The sequence below is a fragment of the Stegastes partitus genome, unplaced genomic scaffold (genome assembly GCF_000690725.1).
Source record: "Stegastes partitus isolate 25-593 unplaced genomic scaffold, Stegastes_partitus-1.0.2 Scaffold986, whole genome shotgun sequence".
NCBI lineage: Eukaryota > Metazoa > Chordata > Actinopteri > Pomacentridae > Stegastes > Stegastes partitus.
The window spans coordinates 2,822-18,742 of record NW_007578717.1 but is presented as its reverse complement, the minus strand read 5'-3'; the positions used below and the strand labels follow the sequence as shown (position 1 = coordinate 18,742).

The 15,921-nt window shown below is 39.4% G+C and overlaps 1 protein-coding gene and 3 non-coding genes across 4 annotated transcripts; 2 read left to right on the top strand and 2 right to left on the bottom strand.

The window, feature by feature from the left end:
• The first annotated feature begins 4,360 nt into the window (after window positions 1-4,360).
• LOC103366831 (ceramide synthase 2-like) lies at window positions 4,361-12,492 on the top strand. The gene is made up of 11 exons (XM_008294671.1): window positions 4,361-4,487; window positions 5,625-5,795; window positions 6,780-6,897; window positions 8,164-8,282; window positions 8,507-8,564; window positions 8,724-8,774; window positions 10,170-10,262; window positions 10,542-10,670; window positions 11,376-11,485; window positions 11,604-11,757; window positions 12,177-12,492. Exons 2-11 carry the CDS (start codon window positions 5,629-5,631, stop codon window positions 12,390-12,392), a joined length of 1,215 nt encoding a protein of 404 aa, XP_008292893.1. The 5' UTR covers window positions 4,361-4,487; window positions 5,625-5,628; the 3' UTR covers window positions 12,393-12,492.
• trnam-cau (transfer RNA methionine (anticodon CAU)) lies at window positions 9,603-9,674 on the bottom strand. The gene has a single exon. It is a non-coding gene; the product is annotated as a tRNA-Met (tRNA).
• A 123-nt stretch (window positions 12,493-12,615) lies between the features above and the next one.
• trnam-cau (transfer RNA methionine (anticodon CAU)) lies at window positions 12,616-12,687 on the bottom strand. Its single transcript has one exon. It is a non-coding gene; the product is annotated as a tRNA-Met (tRNA).
• Window positions 12,688-14,494: 1,807 nt separating this feature from the next.
• On the top strand, window positions 14,495-14,568 carry trnan-guu (transfer RNA asparagine (anticodon GUU)). The gene has a single exon. It is a non-coding gene; the product is annotated as a tRNA-Asn (tRNA).
• Window positions 14,569-15,921: the final 1,353 nt, after the last annotated feature.

The following is a 15,921-nucleotide window of genomic DNA, read 5'->3' as shown; positions in this document are numbered from 1 at the left end:
TGCATCAATGGAGAGGAGGTCAAAAGGGTGGAGAGCTTCAGGTTCCTTGGGGTGAACATCTCAGCTGACCTCACCTGGGCTGACAACACAGCCAGGTGGGAAAGGCACTTTACTTCTTCAGGAAGTTAAAGCAAGCTCACCTCCCTCAACCCCTGTTGGTGAACTTCTACAGAAGCACCATTGAGAGCCTCCTGACATACAGCTGCACAGCGTGGTTCACCAACTGCACTGCAGAGGACAGGAGGAACCTGCAGTGGGTGGTGAGGGCGGCTGAGAGAATTGTTGGGACCACACTACCTCTCCTGGTAGATATTTACACTGGTCGACTTTAGAAGAAGGCCACATTCATTGCAAATGACCCCACTCAACCTGGACACCTCCTGTTCTCCCCCCTACCCTCTGGTAAAAGATATCGGACAATGAAGACTAAAACAAACTGTCTCAAGCACAGCTTCTACCCGCAGGCTGTGAGAGCCATCGCCAACATGCAATTAAAATGTTATTTAAGTAAGTAAAAGTCTAAATTTGAGCCCTCTGACTAATATGGCATGATGCTGTATATGACATCATTCACTGACTAATTGAATCATCAGTATGGTAGCAGCGTATCATTGTTGTAATAAGTAAGTAATATTTTATGAAAATATTCAAGTGCAAGTATTTCAACTGTACTTAAGTGTAATATTTGAGTAATTGTGCTTAGCTTCTTTCTACCCCTGCATATAGGAACTTTAAGTATAATGCTCAGGTCCACCATCAAAAGAAATGTATTCATGAGGACATTAAAGTTATCTGTGGTCATAAATGTAACATGAAGAGTGCAGAGTCAGACTTTGCCAACTGGACAAAAACAGTCCTGCACAGTTCACAGAATATCAGCCTCCAACAGATGGTTGGACACACAGAGTAACACCGCCACCTCATTAGTCCGGCATTCAGCAGGACAGATTTTGCCTCAGTGGGTTCTGACAATTTACTTCCTTGACAAAACAACAAAGCCATTCAGTTCCCTTCACCCTCTCTCATACTGTAGACACACAAACACACATGTGCACATACACACCGATATGCAAACAAGACCGGACCACAAAAAAAACATGACCACAGGCCTAGCTGATATGAATAACCCTCATTTTCATAAATTTCACATCTGATCTATCAGCAGCAAGGCGTCTGTGCCTTTGTTTCAGTTCATGGATACGCAGGCAAGAATGAAAATACTTAAAAGACAGTAACACACTCACTATCACTGTTTCTGTGAATTCAGATGACAATACATTGACTTACACTCATTTCCTCATTTGACACCTGAACCTAACCTTTGCCTGAACACAAAACCAAGTCAGTACACTAGATTGGTTATATTTACATTTTGGAGATTGCTTTTTGTTGCCAAAAGAGATTCACATCCTCACAATACGACTGGAAACAGATTTCTGTCCCAGCAACATGAGTAATTCAACACACACACACACACACAAACACACACACACAAACACTGCATAGCCAACACCCACACATATGCAAATCATAGTAGTTTGTCTACGATACTATAAAATGTACACAAACTCTCTCTCTCCCTGTATACACAAAGTCCTTTAAAAACTTTTTACATATAAATGACTGAACAATACACCTATGCTATGAGACGCAACACATCTGTGGTCCTTACTGCATGTCACAAAAGACTATCTCATCTGCATAACAACAGTGATGTTATCTGCTTATGTTGGGAGATAAGCAGGCCGAGTTGTGTTGGCAGTGCTGGATGAAGAGGAGGACGTTGTGGTGAGGATTGGATCTGTGCGCGTTGGAGTGGATTTAAGAGAAGTGCACCTCTGTGTGTTTCAAGGGGGGTGTGTGATATTAAAGTTTGCGTTACAGCCGCACACAGAGCCCTCAGTGACGGCACAAGCGTTTGTTCAGGGTGAAGTTTGGGTTTGACAGCCAGGATATGCACACACACACTCACAAAGGTGTGTTTACCTTCAGACTCTGAAGTCCTGGAAGCGTCCTGGATTGTTGCTGTGGCTTTCGTGTGGTAACCGGGGAGAAGTCCATCATGTGTGTAATCTGTAGTATCAGGAAAAGCAATGAGATACACTTGAAGCACAAATTTTACAATATAAGGAAATGCAATGAGGTATAATACATTGTTTAGACGTGACCCAGTTTGTACCACTCCTGCATAATCTGTTTTTTATAGGAAGATGTAAATGTAAGGCCACATTCACTGTTACTATGTTGACAGTAATTAGCTTTAGATAAATATCAAGGCTATTTTTAACTTGTAACAGCGGCGTTGTTTGGCCTGGGCATGTTTATTTGTTTTTACAAAAGTAAATTTTTTTCCTGTTCACCTGTCTTTCTGATCATGTATTAAAGATCCTGTTTTCACAGCCTCACAGCAGAATATTTGCAGCAGTGACAGAAGCTGTTTTTTTTTTTTTTTTTTTCTGCCAAGTAGGTTTTCTCATATGCAGAATTTTACCCTGTGTTTTGCATTAAAGTGAACACTGGTAAGCGGAACATTTTTAAAGAAGGATGAGAGATTTAAAAAACAAGTGTTATAAGTCAAATAAACAGCAAGTGTAGCAAAGGTATAAAAAATAATAAAAGTCATATAAATATTTACAATATGCAGTAATGTACAAATTATTCACCTGAGAATGTGTATGATTACATGGTACGTAATGTTAACAGCATGAAATGTTAAAAGGATAAAATTATTCCTGTTTAAAAAGCTCCTCAATAATGGAATGCATTAAGTCAGAGATGAGGCAACAACTAACAAATTATGGCAACAGGTTGTCAAGTAACAGTGAAAACACATTTTATTGCTTATTGTACGTTGCTGTATTTAGATAAGTCATCATTAGGCTATAGATAGAATTTCGTGTCAGCAACACAGACATAGACTTTCTGAGGCAAATAGGGACCTTGGCATTAATATTGATAATCATCCATTATCTATACACCACTTAATCCTCACTAGGGTCATGGGGGTTGAAGTCTATCCCAGCTGACTCAGGGTGAAGGCAGGGGACACCATGAACAGGTCACCAGTCTATCACAGGGCTACACTTAGAGACAGACAACCAAGCACACTCACATTCACACCTACGGATAATTTAGAATCACCAATTAACCTCAACATGTTTTTGGACTGTGGGAGGAAGCCGGAGAACCCGGAGAGAACCCACGCTGCACGGGGAGAACATGCAAACTCTATGCAGAAAGATCCTGGTGCCCCCACCGGGTCATGAACCGATGACCTTCTTGGTGTGAGGCTACCAACTGCGCCACCCTGCAGCCCTATTGAGAATCATTTGCACACAAATCTGTTTGCAGAAAGTCAGACCCAATCTGTTCAAAATATACAAAACTAGTCCCTAAAACTTGTATTTAACAACATCTCCAATATTGTTCAAAAGAGCTACATATATTGCCAAAAAAATATATAACCTAAAATAATTCCTCAGCATGCCTTTTAATTGTTATTGATGAAAAAAAAATGACCTTGACCTGTGATAAACTTCAAAAAAAGATTTTTCTATTTACCAAGAAAAGTGTTTGCTTCAGTGCCCCAGCAGAGTACCTGTAGATTATACAACTATCAAGATTTTCTTTATATAGTTTTAAATTGTATTAAAATAAAGTATCATAATAACGTCAGTCTCGTCACTCCTTTATCATAAAATGAACATGATCACAATAAAGACAACACAAACCACGCAAAGTGCAATTGGGATGTAAAGTGTGAGTTCCTTGAGGCTCTCCTGATTCTAAGAGAACACTGAAAGGTCATCACAATGCCCACTTCACAATCTGTTGAGGCATTGCAATGAGTTACAGTGCTGAGTCCAGGGGTTGTGAACCGTTTCTCTGAGCAGGAGACGCCCCCGTTAGTGTATAAAGCCCCACAACTATCAAACTGCTTCCTCTACACAGACAGAGACCTTCACAATAAAAGCACAGCTGAGAAATTGGAAACTATTCCTGTGTTCTGGCTGTGTGTAAATGTGAAGAACATTTTATTAAAATTTATTATACATGTTTCTTGAGAAAGTGGCACTAAATAGTCCACTAATTTGCCTTGTAAATATTTAAAGTTCATGCCTCAAAGTCGGCAATCGTACATTTGTGAGTTGTGTGTAATGATTTGCCTGTGTTGTATTTTAGGGGAAAACAATAGCAAATTGTTTTTTTGTTTTTTTTTGGGAGACACTTTGACTCCAATCAGTAACACTCTCTACAAAAGGCCTTTACTTTTGAGGATATACCCACTGATCCCTTTTTTTTCGTGTCTAACTTGACGTGATGACCGAGGCGCTCACTTTCTTCCCCTGCTGTCGTCGTCAGGATACAGCGGCACCGAGGCGCATCCACAGACACACAGGAGCTCAAACTAAATCTCAGTTTAACTGGATTCTATCGTTTATCTGCCGGATTTGATCAGTTCATCACTTCTACAGAACTGCTCACAGGTAAGTTTCTGCTCTAAAGCTCGTCACCCCCCCACACACACACAGACAGCTGAACGGTGTCTCACCGTGGAGACCAACAGCCCACTTCTAACTGCGCTGCACTTTGTTTTTAGGCAGGACATGAAATATTTATTTATTCGTGCATTGACTTGTACTTCATGATGGGAATGCTTTGGGAATTTTTAACTGAGTCTTCTCTTGTTTTAGGGCGTTTGTGTTTCAGAGCTTTGTGAAGTACATGCATGGTTGTTTATGTGTTGTTTACAGCCTACATGTGGTGGCTTAAGTAGAAATCAGATGCTGCCAATGTTACACTGTGTTGTGCAGAAGCTTTGAAGATGTCTATGATAGTGTTCTTTCTCTCTCATGGTAAGCTCTTACTGTAAAAAATTAAAGTTTCTGAAATTTTTTTTTTTTGGAACAAACTAATGTTATTTTACACGTTGCCCTATTTTATTAAACTACAGATAATAAAGTAAAATAATTGGGGAAAAAAAGAATGTATATGCTTGGTGTAAAAACAACAACAATAAAAAAAAAAAACAGGCCCAAACTGTAAATAATGTCCACATCAAAAATATTATTTTTGCAAATAATAATTTCTTCTTTATTTTTGTTCATAAAATGTGTGTGTTTAAATCTGCAAAAATGTCAATATTTTACAGATGTTTTCTGTTATTGGAAAGAAAAATGATCAGTATAAAGAATTTAAAAAACGGGTAACCATTTTTAACTGTTATTTTACAGATTTTCCCTGTTTTGCTTAACTGTAGGTGATATCAAGCACAATCACACAAAAAAGTATTAATTGACACGTGAAACAGGCCAACACTGCAGAGTCCACGTCAAAAATCTGTATGATATTTATTATCATTATTATTTTACAATGTGTGACCATAAAATCACATTGTTTTACTGTATTAATGTAAATCAGCAAAAAAAAAAAAGATGTTTTCACAGTTTTTTTTTTTTTTCTGACACCCTTATGACCCACTTTTTCCCGTTTTACACTCTCCTACTACACTCTGCTGCTTTATTCCAAATGGATCTAGCATCATGCCCCCCAGATTGGGTATACCTGAATGAAACCATATGTGTTTACATGCCTCCTTCTCTACTCCACCTCTCCACCTGCAGAACCATGGACTTGTTGCCAGACTTATGGAAGCAGGACTACTGGCTTCCTCCTGGTGTGACCTGGAGAGACATGGAGCAGCTGGCAGACTCTGACCGACCCCGACCCCAGGACCTGCTCATAGCTCTGCCCCTTGCCCTGGGCTTTGTTGCCCTACGATATGTGTTTGAGAGGTACAACACACCCGAGCTGTAAACATATGATTGAGTTACTGTTTGGGACAGTGGAGGGCTTATTATTGTAGGTCACTGTCTTTTCTGCTGTGCAGGAAAGTTAATTAAACTCTCCATCCTGCCTAACCTGAAATAATAACCACATCCCACTTTTAATCAGTCATCTGAGGTTTTATTCAAATATGGTTGGTCACGCAATGTTTCCTGAGTATGACCAAGCGTCCAGTATCATACAGAGGACTTCGTATTTGTAAGAGGATATGAGCTGTGGGACAGTGAGCAGGTGTTTGTGGGAAAGCCGAGCAGGCATTGTTATCATCAAGGAAAAAGGCTTTGGGGACTAGAGAGAGAGAAAGGGAGAGAAGGAAAGAAGGAGAGGGAGAGAAAGACCTGAAAGGAGGATTTTTTTTAGTAAGTTATTTAACAAAAACAAACAAAAAAAAGCTGTAGACTGAATCCTATGTGCATGCAATCATTTCACTTTGAACTTGTAAAATCTTCGTGGAACAGATGCACAGTTACAGTTGGAAGTGTCGAGCGAAAGGTGCAGTCGGCTTGTTAAGAGTGCATAACAAGCCCCACAAACACACCCACTCACACCTCACACTGTCCTCACACCTTTTCACTGGATGATTACATCCCCAGTGTGTTACTGTTGTAATATCCACAGGAGTGAAACAACAGAACAATACAAAAGGCTGATTAAACAGTTAAAACACCATTATCTCATATTAATGTTGCTGTCTTGTGAAAACCTGCATCCCCAAAATGCCACATAAAACAGCCTTGTTTCCAGCTCTGTGACAGAGCACTGTAAGATAGTCTAATCGGTTTTTAACAGTTTTAACATAATGCTCAGTGGAAATACAAAACACAAACACACGCACGGCATATTTTGTACAGTAATTACAGCTCAACATCAACTGCAGCCTGACTGCCCTGGCTATCCGACATCATTTGTGTAAGCTGTCTTTTGTTCTCCAGGTTTTTTGCCCCACCCATGGGCAGATGCCTGGGGGTAAAGAATAGACTGCAGGTGACTGCTGCCCCCTCCCTGAAGCTGGAGTCGTTTTACACCCAGAGGAGCAGACAGCCAACACAGGTGAGCCTGAAAAGGCCTTTGCGCGCATGTTTATGTCAGGGGATGTTTTTAATCAGCCGAGGAAAGTAACTTGTTTTTCAGCCGTGGTTACTAAATTGAAAATTTGAAATTGAAAACCACATGAAGAGATTATTAAGTTTAATGCACTGTTAAAGAATAAAGGTAGGGGCGGTGCGAAACATTTGAGGATGATGACACTTTACAAAAAGCATTGTCTACTTGGAGCCCCTTGTCATATTTCAGCAGTCCCTACAAGGACATTTCTGCTCTAACTTCTGACATGTTTTCACGTATAATGCAATATTTCACTAAATAAACAAAACAAATTTGTGCAAATTTAAGCAAAGGCCCTTTTCTGCAACACTAATCATCTCACAGTCCTTCAGGTTTATCTTGTGACCATAACAAAGGTGCCTGACTGCTTGGGAACTACTCGAATAAAATGCATATGAGACAGGTGACAAATTAAAGGAAATACCAAGACTAAGCGCCTTAGTGATGTGTTTGGTCACTGCCAGAACAGCTTCAGTGCACCTTGACATTGATTCTCCATGTCGCTAAAATTCACTAATAGGTGATCAGCTGAATGCCAGCAAAAGGCCCCCCACAATGTAACAGAGCCACTGGATCCCCTCACTGAACGGCTCAAAGGTTCAGCTTTTTCTTTTAATTTGTCCTGTAACTCCACCTCACCAGCTACAACCATCAGATACTACAGACACACTAATGCTTTCGTATTAAAAATCATATTTCATCAGTTATAGGGATCCACTAAAGGAAAGATCAAGTCCACAGGTTTTCATGCTTCTCAAATTTTCTTTTAAAGTGTTTACTTCCTCTTGTTAATGGTTTGGGGGGATCATGTTCTGTGGAAGAGCACAGGGATAACATGAGCGGTGTAACAGAAACACATCTTTGTTCCTGGAGAACCACCCTGGAGGGGAAACACCATCACATGTACATAAGTCATACATTCTTATTATTCTTTCTTATTAATCCTCACTAGATGACCGAATTCAAACCTGCAAATGTTTATTAATCTGTTTAAGAAGATGTCAAAAACAATAGTATGGGCGGATCATTTCACTTATTCAGCGAACATTTTTATGCTTGGCCACAGTAATATTTTGTTTATTTCGTGACCATTTATTGGATGGTAAGGCTGAGTTATCTGATGGAAAGAATAACACCCACAGCCTTTATCTGGTTCCTCTGTCTCTCACTTCTCACATCATAAATTCCTCTTTTGTACTGCTGTTGTTTCAGAGTGAAATTATTAGTTTGATGCTGTCCTGTGGCAAAACCCAGAGACAGATTGAGACCTGGTTCAGACTCCGCAGGAACCAAGACAGGCCCTGTCAAACCAAGAAGTTTGGTGAAGCTGCGTAAGTGCTTTTCTTCACAACCTTTTCCGTGTTCAAGCTACACATGACTTCCCTGAAGAGCACTTGCTTCTCCAGCCACTGCAAAACCCATCGACAGCCCTGGCAAAACCCATGAGAAGTTGATTTTTTTTTTTGCACGAGTTACCTCTAAGCTATGCTTGCTTACATTTTTTAAAATGCCTTTAGTTTGGTCAAAATTCCTGATGTCAAGTATTATTTTGCAGTTGGAGGTTCTTTTTTTACATCACTGCCTTCGTGGCTGGATTGTGCTGTTTAATTGATGTGAGTATGAGTTTTGGAGCATTTTACAGCAATTCAATAGTAACAAAGCATGCTAAAAACATAATTTGTAAGTGAGTCAAAAGCATATAAATATAATTTATATTACAGCTGTCCTTCCATACATTTTAACATGCTCACGTTTCTTCTTTCTCTCTACAGAGACCGTGGTTCTGGGACCACAAGGAGTGCTGGAGGCAGTATCCAGTTCAGGTGAAAACATTACGTAGAGCACCGTTCTGCTTTGGAAAAACAGAATTTGCTCCATCAAAATAGTTTTCAGGAAATGTCTTTCTATTTGGTCAGGCACGTTAGGAAAAATAAAGACTGCATTCATACGCGCGCAGTCCAAACAATGATGAAAGCTCATGCTTTATGTAGAACACCTTGCATGTGTATAGACAGATAAACTGAATATAACAGGCAAGCACGACAGCTGAATCTGAGGTGGAAGGAAACAGATTGCATTTGTTTGAAGGAGGAAATGCAAAACAAGCACGATATGGTACATCCATCTTTTTCCTCAACAATATTACAACAAACAATGAACTCGCTGTGTAAGTTTGAATTCAGTTACTCATCATTGGGTTACTTAAATCTAAATGAGACATGATTAGAAATGGCAAAGGAAATGAATGCATCATGTTTCTGTGTTTTATTTTGGTAATTTATTTCTGTTTTGGACAGTGCATGTCCATTTTCTTGTTGGTAAATTTTGTTCGTGAGCTATGTCTCTTTAGCTCTGTTCTTTGATATTTAACGCAGCCTGTTTCTACATTTAGAACAACATGGGCCTCCCAATATAATGCATTTGTGCTAAAACTCAATTTTAGTAATGAAATTAGTATACAAATTAGTTTCAGGCTCAATTAACCTGACAGCTATTCCCTCAAATACTAGACTATTTGTTTGATCTATAAAATGTATAAAGAAGATGAAATACTTTCTTTATATTTCCCCAAAGCTTAAAGTTACACCTTCAAATTCCTTTTTTCTCAGACTATGACGAACATATACAGTTTCAATGTAAAAAGTGTGTCATAGCAGAGGATGGTTTCGATCCATCGACCTCTGGGTTATGGGCCCAGCACGCTTCCGCTGCGCCACTCTGCTGACTGGCTCTAATGGGCCTCAAACACATAATTTCTTGGTTCACCACAGGAGGAGCAAAGCACTTTGCACAGATCTGTGTTCAGTGATGCTGATACGCTACATTTTAGAATATCATATTTTAGATGCTAGAATCAGTGAATTAATTGGCATTTTTGATTTTAAAAAATTATTTTAACTGCCGTTAATCAGTTTCATGATAGCTGCCTATTTATCTTGTTTTTAATTCAAAGCCGGAGAACCCGGAGAGAACCCACACTGTATGGGGGAGAACATGCAAACTCCACACAGAAAGATCGCGAACCAGCAACCTTCTTGCTGCGAGGCAACGGTGCTAACCACTGACCCACCGCGCAGCCCCTTGTTTTGAATTTTGTATAGTAAAATTAATTAAACTCTTAAGCTGTTGGGTCACTTGGGTCCTATGCTTGTGTAGTAAATATTGAGGTGTTTTCAAATCTCTTTTTAATTGACTTGTAAATAATGCTTCCTCCTCAGCCCATGGAGAGGGCTCACTACTGGTACTACATGCTGGAGTTGGGATTTTATGGCTCTCTTCTTCTCCGGATCTCTGTGGACATCAAGAGGAAGGTGAGCTTCCTTGACTGCTGAATGTTACACAGGCGTTTTCTTCCTGGCTCACTGCATATTTGCCTTTGAGTGAAGTGCTTAAGTCAAGGTATTATGATTGTGTTTGCTTTACCGTGGTCATACTTCATGCTTCACTTACTTTACTTCTGCTTTAATGAGAAACTTCACTCACAAATGGTTAATGAGTAACTAAAGAGCAGGAATTTAGGTTTTTCTGTTGACATTTGAAGGTTAGATTGTTTTACAGTGTTGATGCTTTATATATGTTTGCTTTACCAGGATTTTAAGGAACAAGTGATCCACCATTTGGCTACCATCTTCCTGCTCAGTTTCTCTTATTGTGCCAACTACATTCGTATTGGCACCTTGGTCATGCTGCTTCATGACTCCTCTGACATCCTGCTAGAGGTAACATGTGCATTGCTTCATCCGTACTGCAGAACCAAGATATAAGAAGCTGATTTTCACAAATGTGCCAGCAAACACTATGGTGCTGCTTTCATGTAAACTTGATGTGATCAAAAGTGCAATTTGTAACCAAGTCCTTACAAATTTAAGTAGTCTTTATAGTGCAAGTCACAACAGATTTAAGCCAACCAACATGAGAAAAGAAGCCGACTCTCTAAATGTTGTAATCAGAGGTTCAAACTGCACTTTAGGCTTTTCTTAGAAATTCATATCTTCTCTGAGATCTTTATAGTAGCCTGAAGGAAATGGAACATACTTCATAAGAAGGATCCTGTGACTGGGTCTTGATAGCTGGAGGCACTTCAGCAGCCTGAGTTGGTCTTTGTTTACCTGAAAAAACAAATGGTTGTGCATGAGAAACAGATTAAAGTGTCCTTTCCAACCTGAACTAAGACAAAACAAAAAGCAAAAACAGCTATAAATACATTGAAATACATAGAAATGAGGCAGAAAACAATTCAGTATGTGGTAAATAGCATTGGTCTGGAGTGTACGAAAGGCTGCTCTGGTTACGGAGTTTTTGTTTGTTTTTCTATTATCCTAATCGCCTACATTTATTCATGAACTCTTATTGCATAAACTTTCACACAAAGCTCTCATTATGTTTTATATTGTCAGTTTGATTAATCACGAATAATTCTGCAGTCTGCAAAGATGTTCAACTACGGCACTGGCTGGAGGAAAACGTGTGACACACTGTTTGTTGTGTTCGCTGTGGTCTTCCTAGTGACTCGACTGCTGATTTTCCCCACCAAGTAAGAGATGTTTTTCCCTTTTTTTGTCAATACAATGCTTCATAACTACTTAATGCAACTCGACTGACTAGTAAGTCTACTGTTGGAAATTTGACTCCAGTTGTTTGATCACTTACAGAATCATACACACCACTCTGATACTGTCCATGGAGGTATTTGAGCCCTTTGCTGGCTACTATTTTTTTAACATCCTGCTGATGGTGCTGCAAGGTCTTCACATCTTCTGGGCAGGCTTAATCCTACGCATGGTCTATAAGTTCCTGAAAGGCAAGGTGAGAACCAGCAGTAAAGCCTAAATAAGACATGATGAATATTAGAGTAATTGTAAATGGCTGCATTTATATGGCAGCATTTTATTGACCTATACACATTAATGGAAGCCACATGCAAGGTGCTACTCTCTTTCAAAGCTACAGTGCAGTGCAGCCACATAAAATGTTAGTGTTACGAAATGCAAGTGAGCAAGGAGCCACATTGATCAAATGGAAGGCACTAAGTGTCGTACCTTCAGACATAACATACACAAATGGAGCCACAACCTGCTTTACCGTCTGACCCAGAGCTTCCAATAGCTAAATAGCAGCTTTGATTAGAAAATAAGGTGTCATTTTCTAATTTAGATATAAGATCCAACAGTAGATTAATTCCTCAGCTTTGTCATTTATTTTAAACCCTCTGCCTTTGTCCTCAGCTTGAAAAAGATGAACGCAGTGACGAAGAGAGTGAAGTTGAAGAAGAAGAGATGGAAAAAGGAGGAGAGGAAAATATGGATCAAGGAGATTGTTACTGGGAGAAAAGTAAAGACACTCTTAACTCCAAACTATCTATGCTGACTAACAGTTGTGTCCTTAATAACTTGACCAACCACAGGTCCTCGGTATCCGACAGAATGCGCAAAGCTCAGTAAAGACTGTCTTTATGTAACGTTTCCGTTTCAGACATTGTTTTACCCTTAAAAAAAATAAGCTATTGTTTTATTTAGGACTGTAAGGTGGGTGTGACTGACGAACCTCTTCACAACAGTTCCTGTTTGCTGATGAAACTTAAGGCCCACTTTTAATCGAGTGGCATTTTTAACAAGTACAGGAATGAGAGTTTATTAATCATTCTTGGCATGATAACAAATGTCATAGCAGAGGATGGTTTCGATCCATCGACCTCTGGGTTATGGGCCCAGCACGCTTCCGCTGCGCCACTCTGCTACATGCCATCATCTATTCTTCCTACATACAATACACTTTATGATGTCTTTTTTCTGTCCATAGACAGTAGTCTGTGTAGGAAGAAAAATAAGGTAATCTTAAGCATTTTCAGTGCTTACTAACATACACGGTTGCCTACACTTTAGACTATTACAATGTACAGACCTTTTTTTTTTATTTGGCAAGTTTACGCAGCAGGTATTTGAAAATAAAAAAAAGTTATTAACTAAGAAAGACAAAATTATAGATCCATGCTAAGTAAGTCAATGTAAGTCCCAGCATAGACAGATGTGCTCTTTTAATTTTGTAAAATAGCTAAATTGAAACATATTTACAGCTGACATTGAAATGCTGGAAATAAAGTGATCATTTAGTCTTTCAAAGTCTGTCTCTTGTGATGTCTAAACACTAAAATGTTTTTGGTATGTGATTGTAATAAAATGATGTTGTTTAATTCATGCTAACTTTAAATTGTACATACACAGCCATTAAAATGACCTGTATGTGTCCGTTTACGACTAAAAAGTATAAGCTAATTCGTGATAAAGCCAACCTTTTTTGTATGTATGTTGTTTATTTTTTTTAGACTTTACCTTTTGGCTTTTTATAAATTAAGCAGAGCGAGTTAACAAGTACCCACAGACATGAATACGATCAGCAGATCAACGTATTGCACTTGTTATTGCAGTATGTTTAATTATGCATTTAGAGTGAAACATGCACACATCACATGTCAATCACATGCTGATATTATGCTGTGTAGTTGTAACTGCAGTGCCACAGCAGCATCTGGTGGTTCATACCAGGACCACACTGCTGGGCTGGGTGGGAAGAAGGGTGTGTGCTATTGGGGGCTGGGAGCTGCTCTGAGTCCACCTGTAATAAACGCTCTGAAGCGTCTCAAAGATGATGCGACGGAGGTAATGGAAAGACGTCAGCTGCATATGGTTACTATTTATTTGGTTGAATGTAGCTAAACAACGCCAAAAAGGATGGAGTTGCTCCTTTCCAGGAAAATTGTGTTTTCTCTCGGGACCAACTTTCGTCCCCGTGACGGTCCGTTTAGCACGAACTGATTTGGGGATTTAATTTGCTGGCTTCTTCGTCAGTAGTCAATTATAGCCTACGGTGTTATTAGTAGTTATACATGTTGCTGTATAAATTAAAATATGTTCTTGTTGTTATTAGTTTCGTTAAAGTAGCTGACGCTGTCGTTGTGTTTTAACAGCGTGTAATACGTTACGCTAGCTAGCAGGTATTCAACTTGTTAGCTAGGGTAACATTATATAAATATATGGTACGCTGCATATTAAAGACAGGCCGGACATCCACTAGGTTGGTAAATGTCGATAAAAAAATGTATTAATTGTAGTTTTGAATGTGTGTCGTTATCATTTTAGTAAGTTCTGGCCAAGTTAACAGCGGTGGGTAGTCTAGCTGGCGCCAAACACGGAGCGTGTCGACGTGTCGCAGCGTTGCCTAAAATATACAAAGTTATCATGAAGCCACTTACCCTTTTCCCATGTTTAATTTTCGCCTAGAGTAGCTGTCGTTTTGACTTTCTCTTGTAGTTTCTTATATATTTTTTAATGATTTCCTTACTTTAAAAAAAAAAAAACTTCGTTTGCGATGCCAGTAGCCACCTAGCGGCGAAAACAGTGAACGCGCTTCGTTACAATTGCGCTCGGGTGACGTAAGTGCCGCAAGGGGGCGCTCACGAACCAAACCATCACCGCTTAATATGAATGTTATTGTTTACAGTATTGTACTATATAACCGGTTTAGTGTACAGTACGTCTTCACAGTCGTCTCTGTGGCGCAATCGGTTAGCGCGTTCGGCTGTTAACCGAAAGGTTGGTGGTTCGAGCCCACCCAGGGACGATTTCTATTACTATTGGTTCATTTGATTTATTTATTATCGTTACGAAATAATATGAACGGTGCCGTATTTCCTTGTTTGTGAAACTAGATCGTCACCCTCAATAAATCTATAGCATGCCAGCGCCTCTGACTTACATGACCGCTTCACTCCATGTGTGCAGATATGCCAGCTGGATTTTTATACTTTATACTCGCCGTGGAAAATAATTAGTTTTCCTTTTGCACTGCCATTTTGGAAGTTAACAGCCTTGAGTGCTTTATACATTAATGTTTTTATTAGCCAATTAGGTCGGTGATGATTTAGTTCATATTGCGCACGTTGTCAGAAAAGTGCAGTCGCGGTGCGTTGCGACTGCCACTTACAGGACGCCCTCCTGTCCCTTCAGGTTTACACGGTTCATGGTTACGTGAACCGTTAAAAAATCTATTTCACGAATGAAATTTATGAACTAATGCCGTCACTATTTTAATTTTGGTGTTGTGTCGGCGGTACGTTAAGTACGGTATGGATGTAAAGTCCGGACTGTACCGCCGACACAACGCCGTGCATGCTGTCCTTCACTCCTCCTTTGTAGTAGTTTTCTAGCACCAAACGATATGAGCAAACAGGACTTTGACGTTATAATTTATTAGCTAGATATGTATTTCCTGTAGCCCCAAACAATTCATATTCATGAGGTTAATGTAACTACATTTATTGCAGCCTTTATGTATTATAACATGCCTATCTCTCTTATTATACTGTCATTGTGCAGATAAAACTTAAAATTAGGGCTGGTCCGAATAGCAGTTTCTGGGCTCTGGGTATTGGGGCCCATTCAATGATGAATATCTGGATATTCGGTTTGAAAGGGGGGGAGAACATTCAGATGGTTGGATGTTTGGGTCCAGCCCTACTTAGAATATGGATGAGATTTGTGTTTTTTCAGCTAATGCACCTGTTATGACATAGCCTGCATCATATGACTGTAATATATATTATAGTACAGTAAATATAGATATGAAACTACCCACACTCATCGTTACTTACATTAAGTATATGGTTACTAGAAAGTAGTAATAGTTTGCTGCTGTATTTGGTGTAATTTGCACGTTTCTTCTCTGTTACATGTAGATGGCTTCCAAACAAAAGAAGCACAGAGCTATGGGAGATGAGGAGTGGTTATCCCGTCTCAGAAAGTTTGCCGCTTCCACGCCAGAAGAAGTGGTATGACCTGTATTGGAAGGTAATGTTGGACAGAATAATATCACAATCAAAATCTAATGTACAGTTACTAAGGATAGTGCTAATGTGGGATACATTCTTATGTTTTACTAATATTACAGATTAATCAATGTCTGATGCAGCCGAGG

Bases quoted from the DNA above. Each gene is read 5' to 3' on its own strand.
- LOC103366831 (XM_008294671.1), top strand. From the start codon at position 5,629: ATGGACTTGTTGCCAGACTTATGGAAGCAGGACTACTGGCTTCCTCCT. The intron at 6,898-8,163 runs GTGAGCCTGAAA...CTGTTGTTTCAG, and splicing joins GGAGCAGACAGCCAACACAG to AGTGAAATTATTAGTTTGAT. The intron at 10,263-10,541 runs GTGAGCTTCCTT...TTGCTTTACCAG, and splicing joins CTGTGGACATCAAGAGGAAG to GATTTTAAGGAACAAGTGAT.